The 22,362-nt window shown below is 34.1% G+C and overlaps 1 protein-coding gene across 3 annotated transcripts in view; it reads right to left on the reverse strand.

Annotated features, from left to right (window-relative positions):
• Window positions 1-232: 232 nt before the first annotated feature.
• The window catches only part of TFEC (transcription factor EC), a gene marked incomplete at both ends in the record, with an annotated part of 111,781 nt that continues 89,651 nt past the window's right edge, over window positions 233-22,362 (reverse strand). For 2 of the 3 annotated variants that reach the window (XM_080701720.1, XM_080701721.1), the window contains 5 exons: window positions 233-613; window positions 1,474-1,621; window positions 4,338-4,413; window positions 8,056-8,112; window positions 9,640-9,754. In XM_080701720.1, coding sequence (XP_080557846.1) covers window positions 233-613; window positions 1,474-1,621; window positions 4,338-4,413; window positions 8,056-8,112; window positions 9,640-9,754 — 777 coding nt within the window. Of the gene's footprint in view, window positions 614-1,473; window positions 1,622-4,337; window positions 4,414-8,055; window positions 8,113-9,639; window positions 9,755-21,194; window positions 21,261-22,362 lie in introns of those variants that run through there. The other variant, XM_080701722.1, reaches the window with a different exon arrangement.

Consider the following 22,362-nt stretch of genomic DNA (forward strand, 5'->3'; position numbering starts at 1 on the left):
TTAAGTAGACTTGTTTCTGAGGAAAACATCACTTTTAGTCCTCAATAACTCTTTAACGTCCTGTGTTTTTCTCCTGTGAATTCTTTAGATGCTCCTAAATGGTTTTTCATGGACAACACATTTTGCCTTTCAGAAAAATTAAGCCAAAGGGATGTATGTGAAACACAGAACACAGCTGCATAGCACCAGCACAGAACTGCCTCCCAGTTGATGAACTGAGCCCATTTGTTTCTTATAACTCATCGCCATCCTCTGAGCTAAAGCTACTTCTTCTACTGCTTGCTTTGGAAACCGCAGGAGAAGCAGCAGAGAGCAGAGGATCTGTTCCAAATGGGGATATTGTGTCTTCCAGTAGCATGTCGTTCAATCTTTGTTCCTCTTTCAAAGCAGCGCTAAATGACAAATCTGTGAAGTGCGACAAAGGATCCGAGAAGGCCATAGCTTGGTCACAGAGCTCAGGGCTGGGTCCCTGGGACAGAGTCAGTTGCTGGCAATAGTCTATGGGATTCTGCTCAGGAAGGGGCTGCTGCTTGGTGACTTGAGCACTTAAATCAACAGAGCCAAGTGAAGACAGGGTTGGCAGACCATGAGCACGAGCCTGTATTTCTAGCTCCTGAAATTTCAAACAAGAATAATTAAATAATGCCTTTGAAAGTGGACATATCTCTAAAGAATAAACCAGAAACAGAGCCAAATAGTAACAAGCATTCATAGTGAAGAGTTATAGAAATTAAGAGTTTTCACATATGAAATCTGTTACATTTCTGATACCTGGAAAACAACCTGGAAAAAATTACCCAGATTTTTTTTTTTTTTTACTTTACTCCCATAGTTCTATGAAGAAATTCATATTATGCAGTGGCTTAGACTACATGATAGCCAACAGTGGAAAATCTTCAATTTATTCTTTCTAATTAATTTCTTACCCTAATTCAGGGCTATGTCACAGAAACAGTGCAATAATGTTTTACCTGGCTATAAGCATGCTCACATTAAAAAGAGAGAAAGTCACAAAAATCCATATTTTGGTATTTTGTGTCACAAGAGCAGATGAAAAGTGACCTAATATAAATTGGCACAATATTTCTGAGGAGCAATATCACTAAAGAAATAAAAGGGAGAACTTAGCATCCAATATTTTCTAGAAAAACAAATATTTTACTTAGTATTGTTTCTTGGATGGGAAAATAGCATGTGCATTTATGAAACGAATTCTGTTTTCTGCATTTTTTAATTAGTTGTTATTTATTATATGTCTATTTTAAGTCATCATGATCCTAGATTTCTAATCAAAACCTAATTGAATGAACGCAGTGCATGAACTTCTAAAAGTAATTGCAAACACGAATATATGTGTATATATATGTATATACATATACATACATATGTATGTACATGATACCAGTGAATAAAATGGATGACAAGGAAGTCATATATTAACATGCTACACAGTTCATGGCAACACATAAAAACCTGAATCCGGAGGAGAAGTCGCCTGTTAGCCTGCTCTAATTTCTTCTGCCTGTGTTCTAACTCCCGGGCTCTCTGTTGTTCTTTTTGTAGCCACTTGATGTACTCCACCGATGCTTTTAGAATGGTTCCTTTGTTCCAGCGCATATCACTGTAGAACGGAGAGATAACCTTTTCACAATTGTGCGTGTCAGCAGAATTCATAAGAACTTACAAAATCTTTTACATTAATATGAAATAATGATTTACATGACTATTATTCACTCTTAGATATTATTGCTTCTGAATAGAAATTTTAATAGAATAGTTAAGAAGCCCTTATATAGTAAAATTAATCCCAGAATGAAAATAAGTGTCAAAAGAAAGTAATAAAGTGACTTTTTGTGGGAGAGCTAAATGCAATATCATGATTCTACCATTACAGTTTTTATATTTTTAGTGAAAATTGCTTTTATTATTAACTCTAAGATTAAAATCTATGTGCAGTATTTCTGCATTAATGAACTAGGAAATGTACATTACTGACGACTTAAGCCTAAATTTTTTAAGATCATTTCAAATGTACCAATCTTTTAACCTACTTCCTAGTAAGGTTGCTTTTGTTTCCAAGAAAAAAAAAATAATGTATCCCCTGAATGGCAAACTTAGTGACTGTGAGATATATTTGAGTTTGGAAACATAGCTTTATGCAATAAAGCAAACTTTCTAAAATCATCTGACCAATTTTCCCACACCAACAGCACTGATATTTGTTTAAAAAAACCTGAATATAGATACCTATTTTTAAATAAATTTAAGATAAATAAAAATATACATGACTGGATAATGTCTTAGGTTCTAGCAAAGAAAAATATATTTGCTAAAATATTTTTAATACAGGAGAAATCATAGATAATGGAATTATAGAACCGGCTACTGATATTAATGTCTGAAAATATACATTAATGAATGTATTGCAATATGAGAAGTAATTATTTGCCACACATTAATAGAATTAGCTAAAATATCTTGATGAATATTTAAATTAGAGTAATGAAATTAAGTATGTAGGACGATTTATATTTTTGGTTTATATGGTCTATTAAGATATTAGCTATATTTTAGTTTGTGTGACTTCTGTGAAAAATATTGAATGTAGTATATATTTACTAAGGATCAGAATTAGGAAAATAGGGCTTATGAAAGAACTGCTTTGGCAGTTCAGGCTAGGTGACAATGTCATTAGCAGTAACAAAGGAAGAACTGCTTTTCCCCTGCCTGGTGAAAATGCTTCTTAGGATCTGAGCAAGTCAACTACTTCTGAAAGACATCAAACCACTGTCAGCGTTGCTCAAGTTTGGAAATGCCTTATTTGTTTCCTAAGGCTATTTAGGGTTATTCTACTCACAAGGATTTATCTCATGGTGGAGTAGATATGAAAAGTCAGGTTACTTTTGACATCAAACCAAGAAAGTATCTGTAACTAAGAAACAGAGAAGTCTGGTGTACTAAAATTCTAAGCAGTGGCAGGGGCCTTAGGAATCCTTAATTTTGCTTCAATTTTTCTCAAGGAAATACAATAAAAGAAATGAAAGGAGGAAGAGGAAGAGGAGGAAGAGGAGGAGGAGGAGGAAGAGGAGGAGGAGGAGGAGGAGTTGGAAAAATGTAGTTAAACACTGAGGTTTAAAGTAGGCTACTTAGTCCTAAAAGTAAACCTTCAAAACAGTGATAGAGACACATCATGAGTTTTCCTTTAATTTGTACCTGATGCTCTTCATACTACTTTCAAAAGTTCACTTTATTTATAGATGATATTTCTTCTTAAAATTTTTTTCTTTTTTAAAGAATATGAGAAAGCAGTTCTCATAGTGGAATTTTGCCACTTTCTCTCCCAAGATAATTTCAAGAAGCTTGACATTAACAACACTAAGAAATAAAAATATGGCAGTACTCTACAGACACTGGACATTCATAATGGCATGACTAAAAAATGTTGATGTTGGCTTTGCATTTTCTGTAATTCTCTTTAGAGAACTTAAAATTTGGAGGGGTTTAGAAACTTGACTGAATTTAGGGCCAAATCAGGTATCATCCATACATAAACTATACTAGGAGTGTTTGTAAGCAAAACTACAGAAATATGCAATCCATTCTCATCTTAGGCATGCCCACTACACATTATTGATTTGTCCAAGTTAATAAGAAAATTCAATTTGGATTTAGGCAACTTCTATTCTACTCTCACAAATACCACTTAATAAAACACCATCATCTCTGATAATTGCCACTGTTTGCAGAGGTCATTTTCAAGTCATCATTAATACTACAGATCAGGTTGTTGTGTTTTGTGTAAATATTCTTTATTCTAAGTTGACACTTTTATTAATTAATTATTCTTGAGACAATTTCCAACAGTGTGTTTTACTTCATGTGCTGCCACAAGGGCCGGAGTGGCATCAATCAGCAGGTTTTTACAATTCCATTTTTTTAATCGTATCTCTCCAGAATTTGGGGACCTTTGAAAGTCTGACATCTCTATTTTCATGTACACATACATTTAAAATTGGAAAAATACTATAACCATAAACAGTATTTGAGTTGACATCATAGATTTTAATATAATCAATTAATTTGCAAATATTGTTACTATACAGAATGGCTGCATATGAACTGAGAAGTAGTCATTTACTCATTCCTTATGCTCAGAAGAAAAACTCTGGGGATATACTTTGTGTCTGATAAGGATCACTCCTGGAGAAGATAGTTTAAATTGAGGCCAGCCAATGACCAGTTTTCTAGCCATTGTTTCTGTTCTCCCCTCTTCCCTCCCACCCATTTTTTGGGGTACTGAAGCCATAACATTATTACATAAACGATTTTAAACTCACGGATCATTAGACTTTGGAATAAGAGTGCCAAGCTCCTTGATTCGGTAATTAATATTATACCTTCTTCTTCTTTCAACTATTAGAGAAGAAATATTATTTATTATTCTCATTAAAGCACAGTTCATTTTTGGCTAGCTGTAAACTTTCTTAATAATCTTCAAAAACAGTGGGCAAAAATATTTTCATTTAGTCAAAATTACTAATTTTCAATAATAAAACATGAATTTGAACCTATTCTATTCTAAAAGCAGATGCTACAGTATTAGAATTGTGAATATATTATTTATAAGATATTAAACATATTTTGTCTCAAAAACCCTTTCCCTTCTTTGAATTGGTATTAGTTACATATGCACATATATATATTTATCCTCTTTTGATTGTTATACATTTTACACATATGCATTTTGTCTTTCCCTCAAAAGTGTTACCGTTTGAGGTTATTCACTATGTTTTATTTTTTCTTATCTACACTTCTCAATGTTTAGCACATTATAGGTGTGTTTACCCAACTAACTATGATTAACTTGAGAGCAGAGCTTATATCTTACTCATATTTTTTTTTATCTCCAGAGACCTTGGAATTTCTACATAAGATGTTGATGAGACTAACAATTACTTTTTTAATTTCAAATTTTAATAACCTACAGATCAGTGGGTTTTAAATCATGGTAGTCTTCAGACACGCCTGGAGTAATTGTTAAATAGATTTGTTCCTGAAGACTGATTTGGTAGATATGGGGAGCAGTCCAAGCACGTGCTTTTCCAATGAGTTAACAGGTGGGGATGAAGCGGTCTGTAGAAGGTCTATGACTTGAGAACTACTGCAACTGAGAATTGAGACTGTTCTCTCTGTATTGCCATGCATTCAGGACTTATGACAATTTTGTTTATGTAGTTAATGTTCAATAAATGTCAGTTCAAGGATAACACATTGGACTTTTCTAAAATTGCTATATAATTAATTAGAAATGTTTCCTCTCTTCATCATCAACTTTAGTTTTCTTGTGCATGTGATTAAAAAAAAACAGCTACCTGATACCATATAAAAACACTGAAGAAAATATAAACAAAAAGGAAGCTATAGAAATGCATGTGAATTTTACAGTGAGAATTTGTTAATAATTCTATCTTTACCTACATTATCTCCTGTATCATAAACTAGACTTTTAAGTATGAGATGAAGAACAGCTATAAAGTTCACAGTTTTATCTCATAATTGGTGACTAATTTAAGTCCAACAATCTTTCTTTAAAACCCATGAGTTAGCCGGGCTGGTGGCACATGCTTGTAATCTCTGCACTTGGGAGGCTGAGACAGGAGGATTGCGCAGGAGACCCTGTTTCCAAATAAAATATAAAATAGGTCTGGGAATGTAGCCTGGAGGTAGAAGGCCCCTGGGTTCCATTCTCAGTATCACCAAAAATATAAAAAATAAAATAAATAAATAAATAAGCCGGGCGTGGTGGCGCATGCTTGTAATCCCCACGCTTGGGAGGCGAGACAGGAGGATCGCGCAGGTTCGAAGTCAGCTGCGCTGCCTTAAGAGACCCTGTTTCCAAATAAAAAAGTATAAAACAGGTCTGGGAATATAACCCAGAAGTTGAAGGGTTTCCAGGAACCCCAATACCACCCCAAAAATAATAAATAAATAAATAAATAAATCCCATGATTTAAATTCACCTTATGAATAATATCAGATGCTCCTTTTCTACTCTTCTTAAATTATACATATGAATTTTTAAATGGCTAATTATAACGTTGGTTTCTCAATGTTGTTCATATCTACTATTGGTTATTCTATAAAGTCATGCTTTAAAAAAATTAATAAATTACTTCATGCTATGTGGTTGCACTCTTCACAAACTTTTTGATATATTCATTCAATCATAGCCTATAATGAAGGCCAAAGAGGCTCCTACTCCAACTCAGACTAAGAGGACACAATTTTTTTCCTCTGGCCACAGCTTTCCCCACTAAGCAAGGTAGCCACAGAGCCAAGGAACTCCTTTCTAAAGTACATGCTGGGTAATTTACACCAGGAATTTCCTCTATTTCTCTGGACCCAGTTCCAAGCCTGTGCAGGCTTCATCTCGAGATCCAACCTCCTGAGGGAGGAACATGGCACTTGTGTGCTCACACGGGTTCAGCATTTGGCTGATGGGCAGTCATTTATTTACAGAAACCCATATGGAGCTTGCAAGTACCAGGTGAAGTGCTTGCACTACTGTATGAAGCCATTTGCAGCACAGAATAGAATAGAGGAACATGGGGGAGAAAGTAGAGCCAGCTGGGAGCGGAGGGATGGCCTTGCCTGTTCTGACATCCCCACACCAGACTCTGATGACCTGAGAATTATGAATTCATTCCTGGCCTTCCAGTCCTTAGGAAAGATGGAAAAAAATTAGCGCTTTCTACCTTATTTTATATGTTAAATGAGACTTTTTTTTGTATTTGTGCCATGACCTCACAGGTTTTATCATTTCAAGAGTTGTTCTAGATCCATTATACTTAAAGTTTATGGTATTACTTTTTTAATGTTGATTTTCCCGTCAAAAGCAAGATAACTTTGCAAGAGAATCCAAAGTAGAAAACGCTTTAATAACATACATCCCAGACACCTACCACACTCTACATTAAATGACCTGTTGCAGAAGTGGCAGACATAGAAGAGATAAAGGGAAGAGTCATGATAGTGTTTATTAGCAGGTTCTAAGAGGGGCCTCCATAGTTCATCAAGGTACTAATTCCTTCTGCCAACCATTAGCTCTCGTCATCGATAGCCACCTTGTCTCATAATCTGGACCAAAGTTGTCTGTTCTCCTACTAGAGACTACAGGGATCGAGGACCACTAGGACCAGGTGTCAGCTCTTTCCTCACAGTCACACAATCAGCCACCTGTTATCACTAAGTGCCTTATCATCAGCAGGTGCCTTATGCATAGATGCAGGTTTCATGAGTACATATAGAATCCATTTCAACTAATTGCATGTAAAAAAAATTACTGATTCATTGTAGAGCTTTAAAAACTTTTATTCTGTTTTAGTCTTTTTCTCAGTTTTTGATTTGGCTTCACACTCAGTTAATCAAGCTCACTTGAAATAGCTAAGCACTTAAGACATGACCAAGCACTCAAAGCTCAGCCTTGCTGTTAATCTACCTCTTTTGCCTGCATTTTTCCATCTCATGTGACTCGTTATCAGAGTCAAACTGACCCTGAAAAAGGCATGAGAGCTTTTTTTTCCCAGGGGTGGAATTCAGCTTTACAACATAAGCAATGCCTTTCAGATAACTTATCATTAAGAAGGAAGAAGAAAATCGACACAGGAAAATGAGAACCTGGACTTGAATTTCTGACTCTGTAAGTGGTGTACATTTTCTGAAGTCACTTTATCTCTTTAAATCTTTGAATCAGTAAGTCGTGGCACAGTTCAACAGTGACAATATGCACTCATTTCAGTCCCACTCTGCCTCCTTGAGAATAAACGATCAAAAAGAGAATTTGGGATGCTTCCCTTTGTGAAAATACATAGCTTTCTTTAAGAGTTCACATGCCTTACATTTCCCAAAATATCTTGATTTTGTGACAATCTACAATTAATTTTGGTCATCTGACTTCAAGTTTTTATGGAGTGATTATAGAAAACTACTCATTTTAATTTCTATGCATTTTCTCTTGTATAAATTTTGTCTGGAGAAAAAAGAACATATACTCACTGAGGTTATGATTGTCCTTTTTTTGTCTCTCTTTTGCCAATGCTCTAGTGTCCGTTTCTGATCAAAGGAAAAATAATTGAAATAGTGCTTAGCTCTACTTTTTTAGGCAACATAAAACGTAAAGCCTTTTTAGGCAACATAATTCAGAAATACTAGGTAAAAATACAATATTTCTCTCAAAATGGTACAATAATATTTTCGATGCAAGTATTCAGAAATTGGGATGAGAAAACTTTTTAGTAAAAGGTGATAGAAAAGTTTTTAGTCTCTGGAGTAGATAGACCCAGATTGTTTTCTAGCTCTCCAAATAACAGCCATGGGATCAGTTACCAAATTTCTCTGTCTCAGGTTCCTCCTTGGTAAAATGAATATAACGCAATACTTACCTGAGAATCACTGTGATGATTATAAAGAGGTATTGTGCACAGAAAATATAAAATGGATCAGACTGTTATTATTGTTGAGATTTTGAGATTCAGAAAAAATATTTTCCCAACCTAAATTCTTCACAGATAACTATGATTTCTATCCACCAAAAGTTGAAACTGAAAACTTTTCTCTGATATTCACTGCAACCTGCATTTTCTGTCAGTAAATGACACTGCCCTCTGTGTGCTCTGTGGTTGTGTGTGGTCGTCGGCCCTGAAGATGGTCTACAATGCTTCTTATACCCATTAAGTTCCCTCCACCAGTGAATGGTGCTGAGCTGAGAAACCAACAGAACATTGTGGGAGTGTCTACTGTGACTCTCAAGTCTACAAGATAGAGGGCATTTTTAGCTTCCCCTTTGGTACCTCTGGGATCTCCAGCTGTCATGTCATAAGGACACTCAAGTGCTTTATTAAGCTCTGTATTCTATTTACTTCACATGTTACTATTAACTATCTAAAGTTATTATGAGTTAGTTTTTGAGCCCCAATCTAAAAGCTTGCTCTAAATTTTTCAGATAAATTTTATTTTCATTGTTAAAAAAGATGGAACACTATATTTGTAAGTCAAAAATCCTTATATTAATACATTTTTGTATCTTACCAACTATATAACTTTGGAAGAACAACTCATCTGATCCTTGATGCCTCATCTACATACGCTGAAGAATTTTATTATGTCCCTACGATTCCTTTGAGTTGTAAGGAAAATTGAGGGTTTTTTCCCCATTGAGGAAGTTAAATAAGTCTGCAGAAAATCCATAAAACAAAAGAAAAATACCTCTAGAAAAGTTTTTGTTTAGTATCAAAAGCAACATACAAAGAGTAATTTATCTAAATTTAATATATCATTTTGCAATCAAATTAATAAATTGCATCTATTCAATAGCAAATGAAGCTGTTAAGTGAAAGTATGTGTGTATATAGGTGTGTTTAAAGCAAATGTATAATTAAAATAATAACTCAATTAAACCATGAGATTTATTAGCTTGTGTCCTAATTATAATAAAAATGATAGGTTGATTCTAAATGTCTCCCTCTTTAACCAGCTTCTAAAATGTTCTTAAAATTATATTTAGATGATGATATGTATCACTTATATCCTATTCAGTTGACAAAAAAATTTAAAAGGACAAACATATAAAAGAAGCATTACCTGTAATTTCTCTTTTCATTGGTAGGCTGCTTGGACAGGAAGCACTTGTGAGCCCCATATTAAGTGGTGAGATCCCTGGATCTCCACTATACACATCCAAAATGCTTCCAGATAACTTTACAGGGAAAAAAGGAAAAAAAAAAGATCAATTAATCCTTCTGTGCACATGGACATACTTAGTTTTAGATTTTAAATTATTAATTTCAAATTTGTCACATTGTTAATAATAATAATGGTATCATACAGCATTTTTATTTTAGAGAGAGGCGAGTGTACACTGACTATTTTAAAGTACATTATGGAATGCTGTGGATATGAAAAAAGTATGTTGTACTTAAAAAGAGAAATCAGGTCATGCATGAAGAAGAATTCTGATTAATATTTACAAAGGTATAGAATTTTAAACCATCCTATGACATGGTTATAAATGCATAAAATTTAAAATAACATTTTGGACAAAAATCAATATACAGTAACACTGGAAAGTTGCTTCCATACCACAAATTAGGTACAATGGGTGAACATCTGGGAGCCTTCCTAATGCCATCAGTACTACCAGCTACTCACAGTGAAGAACTACTTTATACTGTTAATTAAGTGAGGGACTTTCCCTCCTGGAAGGCATACATTTTCTCATTGTACACTTAATGTTCTAGATTATTATAAATATCCCAGCTGGTAACCAAAAGTACTCTAAAACTACTTTTGCCTCTAGTGAATATAGGGTACATCCAATTATAGCAATGCTGAAATTGTCAAAGTACTTCTTGGGAACATTCTTTCCCCAAAGCTGAGGTGCTTTATGCACAGTTGAAAATTGCACTAATTCATTATTCAAAACGTGCTTACTGATTTCCCAAGAAAATTAAATTTAAATAATACTGACATTTTAAATTATTATTATTATTAGAATATTATTCTATTTACAACAGCTATATTTATAATGGAGGATTTGAGATTTTAAAATATTTTCATTCTCAGTGACTTTATTCTGTTTCTAGGAAGTTAACCAAAAGCTGAATAAGAAGCAACTATTTTTTTCCTCAAGAACTAGTAACAATACGTACAATCAAACATAGCTTTAACAAGGTTACTGTGGAGAATCTAACTTCCCATTTATACTTCTTGTAAAACTTTAGCCTGAGAGAAGTTTTTGACTCTTATAAAATCAGACTGGAAATAAATATGAAGAAAGGACATTTTAAGAACAAAATTAGTTACTGGGATTAAAAAAAACCACTATAGTATTGTAATAAATGTATATTTCTGAGTAAAAAATATGAAAATACCTTTAAAATTATATAATGTATAAATTTATGTAAATATCAACAGTGATAATTTTATGCTACATATGAAACTCATATATATGAGTAAAAACTTTCTCTAAATATATTATATATTTATTATATATGTATATTATATGCATATATATCATATATATTACATACATGTGTATTACATATATTAATGGGTTTTTACTTTATGGGTCTTGGAAGTAAGCTATATATACTATATATATATGTGTGTGTGTGTAATATGTACATATATATATATATATAAAGAGAGAAAAGAATATTTATTTATTTATTTATTTATTTATTTATTTTACTACTGGAGATGGAAATTTGGGCAAGTATTCCAACACTGAGTTATATCCCCAGCCTTTTTTATTTTATTATTTTACTTTTAGACAGAGAGACAGAATCTCACTAAATTGCCCAAGCTAGCCTTGAACTTGCAATCCTCCTGCCTCAACCCCCCTAATAACTGGGTATGTCACAGTAACTAGCTATGTATTTTTGAAATTATTAACTTCACTAGGACTTCTCACCCTTTTTTTATATAAATGAATTGTTTTAAACTGGGTTTTTACAACCGGGCGTGGTGGCGCACACTTGTAATCCCAATGCTTGGGAGGCGGAGACAGGAGGATCGTGGCAGGTTCAAAGCCAACCGCGCTGGCGTAAGAGACCCTGTTTCCAAATAAAAACATAAAAAAATAGGGCTGGGAGTGTAGGCCAGAGGTAGAATGGTTTCCAGGAATCCCAGTACCACCAGAAAAAAATAAATAAAAAATAAGTAAGTAAAATAAAGAAAATAAAATGGGTTTTTACTTTATGGACCTTGGAAGAAAACTACTCAAGTCAAGCATTTTATTTATTCCTTCTCAATTTCATCTGCAAAATAGAGACAGAGTTATCCAAATTAGAAAGATCTATGTGAGTATCAAATACAATTAGAAGTAAATCCAAAAAGCATCCTTTTCCACAGACAGAAGTCATTTAGTCATAGTTTTAAGAGTACATTTTCTTTCCAAGATCATTTTTAGAAAGCTTGTTGGTTATGAGCTAAGGAGTCACCAGCTTGAATTGTACATTTACGCTGTGCTTTGGAGAAGCATAATGGACACGCTGAACAAAAAGACAGGGAGTGAGGGGGAAGGAACTGGAGGAAAGGCCCTTTTCTCTGAAGAGCTTGAATTCAGATGGATTTCAATGCAGAAGCGACAAATTGCAGAAATGTCAAAGAAGAAAAAGAGCTATCGTACATATACACTGTAACAATAAAGTGAGAGGTTCCTAACTATAGCACTTCATTGCTTCCATATTACCTGGTCAGACAGTACCCAGTGCATTGTTCCTTACAAATGGGGCAGGAATTCTGATAATGAATCCAATGCTGCTTAACTGTAGCTATATTACATCTTCACTTGACCTTGGTTATTGTCTAATTTATGCCCTAAAGCACAATGATTAATAACCTATTTAATTTTATGCTGTAGGTACTATTCCATTTCATGTAAATGGCTAATCACTTTTTGAATATCATTAAACTGTTGGGCTTCAATTTCCAAGCATGTAATACACTTCATGTAATCTAAAATGGCTTTTTTTCTATTAAGAGATGTAAGAGTACAATATTAGTGAAAATTTAACAATTACATACACATCTGGAAGTGCTTACAGAGCAAATTTATATCTACCTTTATCAAAGATATAAGTTACTTGGGTAATAAGATCTAAGTTTGAACTTTAAAAGATGAACATATCGTTACCAACAAACACATTTTAACCATATGAAATTAAAAAATCATAAAATCTATCCCACAAGGTAGAGCATTCTTCTCTATAAAATAATACTTCTCTCTGGCTTTAATAAAAACAAAATTAAGTCCTGATCTGAGGAGCTGTTTTGACTGCGGAGTGATTGCCAGAGGTTTCCTGGTATCTAGATTTTATTAATCTTCTGAGCTATGGGAACCGAAATGGACTGAGCCTGACGTTTCCACATATGTACTTCCACTAACAACATCCAGTAGTTCCTTGAAGAAAATGAGATCAAGATGAAGACTTCTGAGGAAAGCTGCTATTTCAGAAGTAAAACAATGCATAGAATTTGAAGTAACATAAAATAAGAAAATTAAAAAATTAACATGAAACCAAGATTACTGAATTAGCTTAAAAGTATTTGTAATACTTTTTAATGAAAATAATAATAACAATAATCAAGGTGGCCAACAATGACCAAGGAGAAAGAGGGTGTATAAAAAATCATAACTGCAAAAAAATCTATAAAATGAAAAAATAGTATGTCTTAATGTGCTCATTTGGAAAAATATAACAATTAATAAAGGATGAGAACAGATGAAAGTATCTCCCAGGAGAGTGAAGAAAAAGATATAGAAACGGGACACATGAAAACGAACCTAAAATAATAGGGAGGGTAGATTTACTAAAGCCAAAATTTAGATAACAGCAGTCTTACGAGGATGAAAATAAAATTGGAAGCTAAATTAGATTAGCCAGTCACAAAAAGTAAAAAAAAATAAAAAGGTGTTCTTCTTAATATTTGGAGGCTAGGGAGAAAATGGTCAAAGGAGGAACTCTAGATGAAGAAGGAGAAACCTTAAATGAGCAAATAAGGTGACTAACTGAGGGAGATGGGAGAGATGGGAGAGGGGAAGAGAGAAACTTCCTAAAGCACAAAGATAAGCTGCGGTTCTATACATGAATGATGAACACATGAAAAAAAAAAAAACCAAGAAAACAATTCTATTTAAAACAATATCAAAAAGCCAGGCGTGGTGGTGCACACTTGTAATCCCAGCATTTGGGAAGCTGAGAGAGGAGGATTGTGGTCCTCAGACAGCCTCAGATGCTTAATGAAGCCCTTTGCAACTCAGTGAGACCCTGTTTCAAAATTGAAAAACAAAAATTAGGGCTGGGGATGTAGCTTAGAGGTAGATTGCCTCTGGGTTCCATCTCCAGTACTGGAAAAAAAAAAAAAAAAACATCAAAAAGAATGAAAACTTAGGAAGAACCTTAGCCAAGGAAGACTTATGAACTGAAAACAAAACAAAAATACTATGTCTGAAAGAAATTAAAAAGGACATAAATAAATGAAAAGACATTCAAATTTTATATATGGAAAGACAGATTTTTTGATGGAAATACCTCTCAATGTACAGAGTCAATGCAATACACATCAAAACCTAACTGCATTTTTTGGAGAAATAGAAACATGCAGACTAAACCTCATATGGGTCTCAAGGGACCCAGAAAAACCAAAACAATCTTGAAATGTATTACAATGCCATAGTAACCTAATAGTGTGATTCTGGCATAAAGACAGATACGATCTATAGAGCATAATATCAAGGCCAAAAATAAACCTTCTAATTATATGGCCAAATAATTTTTTACAAAAATGACATGGCCATCCAACGGGAAAGGACAATCTTTCTAGACAACAGTGTTAGTTACACTGGATATGCACAAGAGAAAGAATAGAGTTGGGTGTTCATCTTACTCACATATAAAAATTAACTCAAAGTGGATCGAAGACTAAATATAGGAGACAAAACTACAAAACTCTCAGAATAAGACATAGAGTAAAAGCTTTATAACATTGTATTTACCGATGATTTTGTGGATACCAAACTCACTGAATTTTTTCTTTTGTTGCCCCGAATTTTGGTGTCCTATGATAGTGAAATCATATATAAATATAAATATATATTCTAATATGTACCGACATATGTATACCTTCTACAACTCAAAAGAAATAACAAAAAACAACCTAATTTTAAATATGTGCAAAGCACTTAGACATTTTTCTCAAAATGATATACAAAAGGCCAGTAAACACATGAAAAGATGCCAGACATGACTAATCATTATGTAAATCAAAACCCTATGATGGTACCACTTCACACTCATGATGGTTATTATCAAAAGAAAAAGGGGAGAAAAGCAAGTTTTGGAAAGGATGTGGAAAAATTAGACCATTGGAGCATTACTGTTGGAAATGTAAAATGGTTCTGCAACTTAACATTGTGGTGATTCCTCAGAAAGTTAAACATAGAATTACCACATGCTCCAGCAATTCCACTTCCAGATAGGTACCATAAATAATTGAAAACTCGGCCTCAAACGGATAATTGTACACTAATGTTCACACTTACGATAGCCAACCCAAACATTCAAGAGATGGACAAGTAAAATGTGGTATACACATAAAATGTAATATTAATCACCCTTAAAAATAATTATTGTTTCCATTGTTGTGCAGAAGCTTTTCAATTTGACACTGTCACATTTAGTGATTGTCAGTTTACATCCTGAGTTTGAGAGTTCTTATTGAGGACGTCTCTGCCAGTGCTTCTATATTAGAAGAGATCATCCTATGTATTTTTTTCTTAGTAACTGCAAAGTTTCTACTTGAATTTCTAGGTCTATGATATACTTGTAGTTGACTTTTGTGCAGTTTTAGAGGAAGGGAACTAGCTTCATTCTTCTATATATGGATATCCAGTTTTCCCAGCACTATTTGTCTAAAAAGCTGTTTTTTTCCCCCAACATATACATTTGGCACCTTTGTCAAAAATCAGGCAGCAGTAGCTGTGTATATTTGTCTCTGTATCATCTATTCTATTCCCTTGGCGATGAGTCTGTTTTTGTGCCAATACTATGCCAGTTTTGCTACTATAGCTCTGAAGCATAATTTGAAGTTAAGTATTATGCTGCTTCCAGCCTCATTCTTATTGCTCTGAATAAAGAAATTGTGGTATGTAGACACTGTGGCATTTTACTCAGCCATAAAGAACAAAATTATGTAATTACCAGGAAAATGCAGATCTATGGAGCATAATATCAAGGCCAAAAATAAACCCTAATTATATGGCCAAATGAAAATATCATGCTAGATGAAATGCACCAGAGAAATGAGTGTAACCAGAGAGCATCATGCTAAGATCAACCAGACTCAAAAAAATCATGAGACACGTGTTTTCCCCTCACTTAAGAGAAAAAATAGGAAAGAAAAGGGACTTTGTCAAAATGTGGTGAGAGACCAATAGAATAGTAGAAGGGGACTGAGGGAGAGAGGAGGGGAGGAGGAAAAGGAGGCTTGGGGAGAGAGCACACCAAGAGATGTTGTGTGGAGGAGGAAAAGGAGGCTTGGGGAGAGAGCACACCAAGAGATGTTGTGTGCATATTTGAATGCATCTCTTTGAATCTCATTACAATGTGTAGCTACTATGCATCAACTTAAAAAAAGAGCAATAGTGGAGAGGGAGGGAGGGAGGGGAGGAGGGAGGGGGAGAGAGAAAGAGAGAGAGAGAGAGAGAGAGAGAGAGAGAGAGAATGAGAATAAAATTCTGATGCATGCTACAACATGGATGAACCTTGAAAACATCATAGTAGATGAAATACACCAGACAGGAACGCACAAAAATTGTGAGTCCACTTATATGACGTACCTAGAGTAATCAAATTCATAGAGACAAAAAGCAGAATAAAGATTACCAGGGGCTCGGAGTAGGGAGAAAGAAAAACTATCCTCTAATCGGTACAGAGTTTTTGTTTGGGATGCCAAAAATGTTCGTGAAATACACAGTGGATGCTGATACATAACATTATGAATATATTTAATGTCATAGAATTACACACTTACAGATGGTTAAAATGTTAAATTTTACACTAAGTATATATTGCCACAGTAAGAAAAAGATGAGATCCTACCAACGATAGTTTGTCTATGCTTGTGAGTGCTTAAATGAAATGCATAAATTTTCAGAAAAATGTTATTTGGTAGAACTGACTAAAGAAATAATTAATAGCTCAAATGATTTTATGATTTCCAGAGAAATAAAAGTAAAGTAAGCATGTTTCACAAAGAAAATATGTGTATTAGATATATTTATGGGAATATGTGTCATATTTTTAAGAAATATATCATGTCACTTTTATATAAACACTTCCAAACAGAAGGAAGCAAGATGGAATGTGACCTTGTTCATTGAGTCTGAAACCATACATAGCCTTTATGAGGAAAGGAAATCATAGGCTCATTTGTCTCATGACTATAAATTGTCCACATGTATTACTAGCAATTTGAATCCAAAAGTACATAAGCAGGATAATTTTCTGTAATTAAGTTGGGTTTTCCATAAATATACTTTGTGATATTAAAAGAGAAAATACATTTATGATCATCTCTAAATTCAGAACAAGCATTTGACAAAAGTTCATCTAATTATATGACTTTTTTTCTCTCTAGTAGTAGGAATTGAATCCAGGGGCATTCTAACTCTGAGATACAATCCCAGCCCCTCTACGTTTTTTGTTTGTTTGTTTGTTTGTTTGTTTGTTTTTTTGAAACAAGGTCTTGCTAAGCTATGATCTACCTATCTTAGCCTCCCAAGTACTGGGATTACAGGCCTGTGCCATCATGCCCAGCTAAGATTTTTAGTTTATTAGACAAGAGATCTTCTTTAAGTTTATAAACAGTATATTTAAGAATTACAGCAAATATAATACTAATTGAAAAATATTCGAATTACTCTCTTCAAGATCATTCCTTTGGACATTCAACTTTGTATTTGAAATTTTATCCATGGTAATTAGGTCACAGAAGAAAAGTGACATGTTAACAGAATTGAGTCTACTTCACATAGAATATAATGTTAAGAGAGGGCATGAAGTTACCAAATGCCACACCCAGTGCAATATGCTTTATAAGTATAAAGTTAAAAACAACTAAAATAAAAACAAGTTAGCTATGCTTTCCTAGCCTAAAGCGTGGCTATTCGCAAACAAGAAAGAACAGAGAAGGCTATGCTATCAACTGATAACAATCATAGGAATAACAACTTAAAAGTAGTGTAAGATTTTAAAAGGATAGAAGAAATTCTAATTAGTATCTTCTTTATGTTGCCAAACAAATTTAATTGATATTAACATGAAATATTTCTACCCATAAAGTATGTGTTTCATAAACTTTTTGGATAAGACAAATAGTAGTTTCACATATTTCTTTCCTATGAAAACTCAGCACAGAAAGTTTCCTAAAGGGAAGTTTCCCTACCTCTTCTGACTAGGACATTCCAACTTATTCACCAACTGTGTTACTTTTTTTGTAATAAATGGCATAGACACTTATTTTAGTTTATTGAGTGGCAGGCACAGGGGAGATAGCCAGTTCCAGTGTAGAAGCGGAGGTGACAGGTCATGCCAGAAAGTGTTACTCTTAGCCTCCAACTCTGCTATTGTATAAAAACATGAACTTGATTTCTTGTAGCATAGCTTGTGCTCTCTATATTGGGTTGTATATAAAATCGTGAAACAGTTTACCATCTATCTCTTTGTCCTCTGAAATTTCTAAGGGGTCAAAGTTTTAATAAGACAATTGTTTTACTGTTACCATAAACTACAGTGTGCATTCTGCCTCACATTTTATAAGAATTGTGTATTTTCCTCAATTGAAGTTGTTCGTGCCTCCAAATTACAATTTCAAGTCTAGAAGGAAAGACAGTTAACCTTCTATTGAAATCAGTGCAGTGGGGCTATGGATGAGAAGACAGTAACTTTTCATAACCCTAGAAAGATATAGCTTTGCCTACGTTTGAAATTCATGTTTCCCTAAAAACATAAACCTGGATCCAAAATTATTTTAGAGGCATCTAAACTATGAAAATGTGCCTCTATCCATTTACTCTTAGCAGGATGACTATTATATATATATAAAGGACAACACAAGCAATCTGACCTGAAGGCAACATGACCCCTCTATTGTTTCTGTCTTTTTCCTCTCTACACATTATATCTGACCTGTCGCCTTGTAATGATTTCTCTTCTTTTAAGCAAAATTCCGTATAGGCTTTCTTCCTCCATTCTCATTCATCAAGATCTTCAGTGCCCTGCACCTAAATTATGCATCTCTAGGTAGTATTATTTCATCCCTCTCAACTCGCTCTCATTTGCCTCTTTTAGACCAACACATGTCTTAAAATGTAACTTTAAGCTCTATTCATAAATCTAAAATCTCTCCAATTTAACTCATATATTAAGCCTAAATATTTGTGTCTAGCTTTCGAAACCATGCTAATGGCCTCACTCTATCCATTTAACATCACTTCCTAATTACTCTCAAGTTTTGAAAAATTTATCTTCACCACATATGTTTATACTACAACCATGACTTCCAATGATAGATATGAATCCAGTGGGAAAGCAATGAGATTATCACAGGAATACATAAATCCATATATTAGAGATATTAAGCAAAGATAATAAATTCATTATCATAACAGATATACCATGACATAGACAGTTGAATATTGATTATATACAAAGTATTAAGGAAAGGATGTTTCATAATAACAATACCTCCAGTAATGCTTAAGATAATTCTATGGGCTAAATATTACAATCGCCATTTTAAATACAAAACAAACCTGGATCTCGTGCCCTGCACCTGTAATCCCAGTACTTGGGAGGCTGAGACAGAAGGTTTTAAGTTTCAAAGACAGCTTCAGCAAGGTAGGGAGACTCTTAGCAATTTAGAAAACCTTGTTTCAAAGCAAATAAATAAGTAAATAAGGACTTGGAGCATAGTTTGTAAGATAGAATGTCCTGGGTCCAATCCTCATACCAATAAACAAATAATATAATTAATTAAAAAATTATAAGTAAGAAGTGAAGTAATCATCTCAAGATTATATATAGCTTCATAAATAAGTAGAATGCTTGATTTCATACCCAGGCTAGTCTAACACAAAGGTTGGATTCTTTACTACATGCCCTATTGTGTGGAAGAACTCTTACCTTATTACATTTGCTCTTAAGTGTTTTGACTATTCAAGAAAGTTGAAAATTATTGGACTATATTTTTCTCAGTGTTATCCTTTCCCACTGCTATCTTCTGTATATCACGCTCTCAATAAGTATCAAAATGCCATTTTGCCTCTGATGTTCGATACAGGGTAAAAACACACTTTCACAGCATCCGGGCTTAATTTCTCTTCACCAAATACTGTAGTGCTAATAAAATTGAATGCAAATTTTCTAGTTGAATTTTTCCTTATTGTTTTATCACTCTTCATTTACTTTCACTCAGAAAGAGAGAGGGCACTATAGTATATACTGACCATGTTCCTAAAAATGGATTTCTTTTGTTATTCCTGAGATGTTATTTTCTGAAAATACATGCATATGTATATACATATATAAAAGCTTTCAGAAAATCTAATTATAAACACCAAAGAGGGAAGAACATGTTATGTGGTGCCGCATGGTACAGTTTCAGGTAATTTCTCAGTATAAACTGCAAAAAGAAAAACAAGCCCCTTCATTCTTATAGTTTGTGTGTATATGTGTGTTGGTGGCATATAAAATACATAGTGTAAGTTTCGAGGAATACTAATGGAAAATTGTAAGGTTTTTCCTCAGATTTCTGTTTTGCTTTTCTGTGAAGCCATTTCATTGTGACCTTATAAAAGTGAGCAATCAACTATTAGAATAACTGCAGACATAAAAAGAAGATAGACTTCAGGTAAAAAGAGGAGCACTATAGGGAAGTGTGTGCTATACAATGTGTGCACACATGAAAAACTGAAATTTGAAAGACATTGCCTTCCTTTGGGGGAATTTATTCATTTAGATGCAGCAAACCAGATTTTTCTGGTTTCCCGATGCACACCACTGGCTTCCCTCTAACGTTATTTGTTAAAACATCACCATGAGCCTTCAATGACAAACATTGACCAAAGAAAGCCCACTGTGTTGTTATTGCTCTCGTTATTTTTTCTCTATTATGAATAAATAAAGATAATGAGTGGGGTTGGAGTAGGAGATCCCTAGTTCTTGGCAAGCTGGCTTATAACACAAAAAAGATAAAATACAAAAGAGAACAGTGACAAATATTTTTGCATCGCACATTTTATATGCACATTATCTACCTGGTACTATATTAATAATTGTTAATGTAAACACTGCAATAATTAGTGGAACCTTCACTTTGTATGTAAAGGTCACAAGAAAACATTCATAATTTTACTAAATAGACTATAGCAATACTTTTAACACAGCTCAGAGCACTAAAAGCAATCCTGTAAGTAAACAAACTTGTCATTCCTTAGAGTACATTTGACACATTTCAAAGCTCAATTTCTACATACCTTATTGTATCGAGTATAAATTTATAAAATTTAAACTCAGTATTTAAGCTGGATTCATCTCCAAACACTGAAAGAATTCCAAAATGCACTCGCTCACCAGTTTCAACTTTGAAGGGTCTATAACCTTCACAATAGCAATGGTTCTCTCTTTCTTCTTCATCATTTTCTTTCCCTGAAACTTGCAAACAATAACCAGGAGAGGTGTGCAGAAACCTCTGCACTGAGGTGAACTTTGGTTCTTCTTTGGACTTTAAGACTAATCTGGTCTAGATTGTGATTGACAAAAGCTTGCTCATTGATGTGATTCAGTCCTTTCAAGTTCCAACCAAGCGTGGGGGTTGTTAATATTTACTCAGTCCTCGTCTCTGGAATGGTCTTGAACTATCACAGTTTACTCAGATTGCCAAATGCCACCAGCATTTGCAGACAACTGATTGAAAAATACCTATGTGTGTTAGAAGAAATAAGGTACACCATACACCGGCCGCTCTGAAAGGAAGGGGTAAAACTAAGAGCAATGGGTGGACATTAGAGAAAGAGAGTTTGAAATTCAAGCTAAACAATCATTCAGCTGTGGCATGGCAGACATCAGATCTGTCTCCGGTCCTTTCAAAGACTTAAATTCTACAGTTCTATGAAATGGCTCCTCTCTTGTGTCCTCTAGCACCGCAGAGTGGGTAGGATCATTGTACTATGCTGCAAATCACGAAACCTATGCACTTGAGCACATCATGAAGGAGAAAACACCTTTCTCTTCCTTGAATCCACTTTACAGACTAAAGAAAACTTCCTAGCGGTTCTCAGTAACCTAGTCAGTATGCCAAAATTGCAGCACAAGCCCATTATTTAAGCAATTTCTGGCAAGAATGATAGGACCACCAGGATAGGTTTAAATTAAATAGAAACTTCTCTCTTATGACTGAAAACAAATCAGGGTTAGTATGAAAAAATAAGTGTGGCTGGCAAAAGGCTCTGGTAGTGTCCACTCAATAGCTAAAGCCAATATAGAAGAAAACAGGAAAACTTACGGAGGCTGATAACATGAAATATTTACTTAGGGATTTTTAGATGGTATGAACAAATAAATTCCCCTCATCCCTGTTTTAGTCAGCTTTCCTACTGCTGTGATCAAAGTACCCAACAAGAATAACTTAGAGGATAAAAGGCTTATTGGGGCTCACAATTTCAGAGGTTTCAGTCCACAGGGCTGGCTCCAAGTAAAAATAGCAGCTGCAGTGCCATTGAACACAACATCATTCTACCTC

Source organism: Muscardinus avellanarius (genome assembly GCF_963383645.1).
Source record: "Muscardinus avellanarius genome assembly, chromosome: 9".
Lineage (NCBI taxonomy): Eukaryota > Metazoa > Chordata > Mammalia > Rodentia > Gliridae > Muscardinus > Muscardinus avellanarius.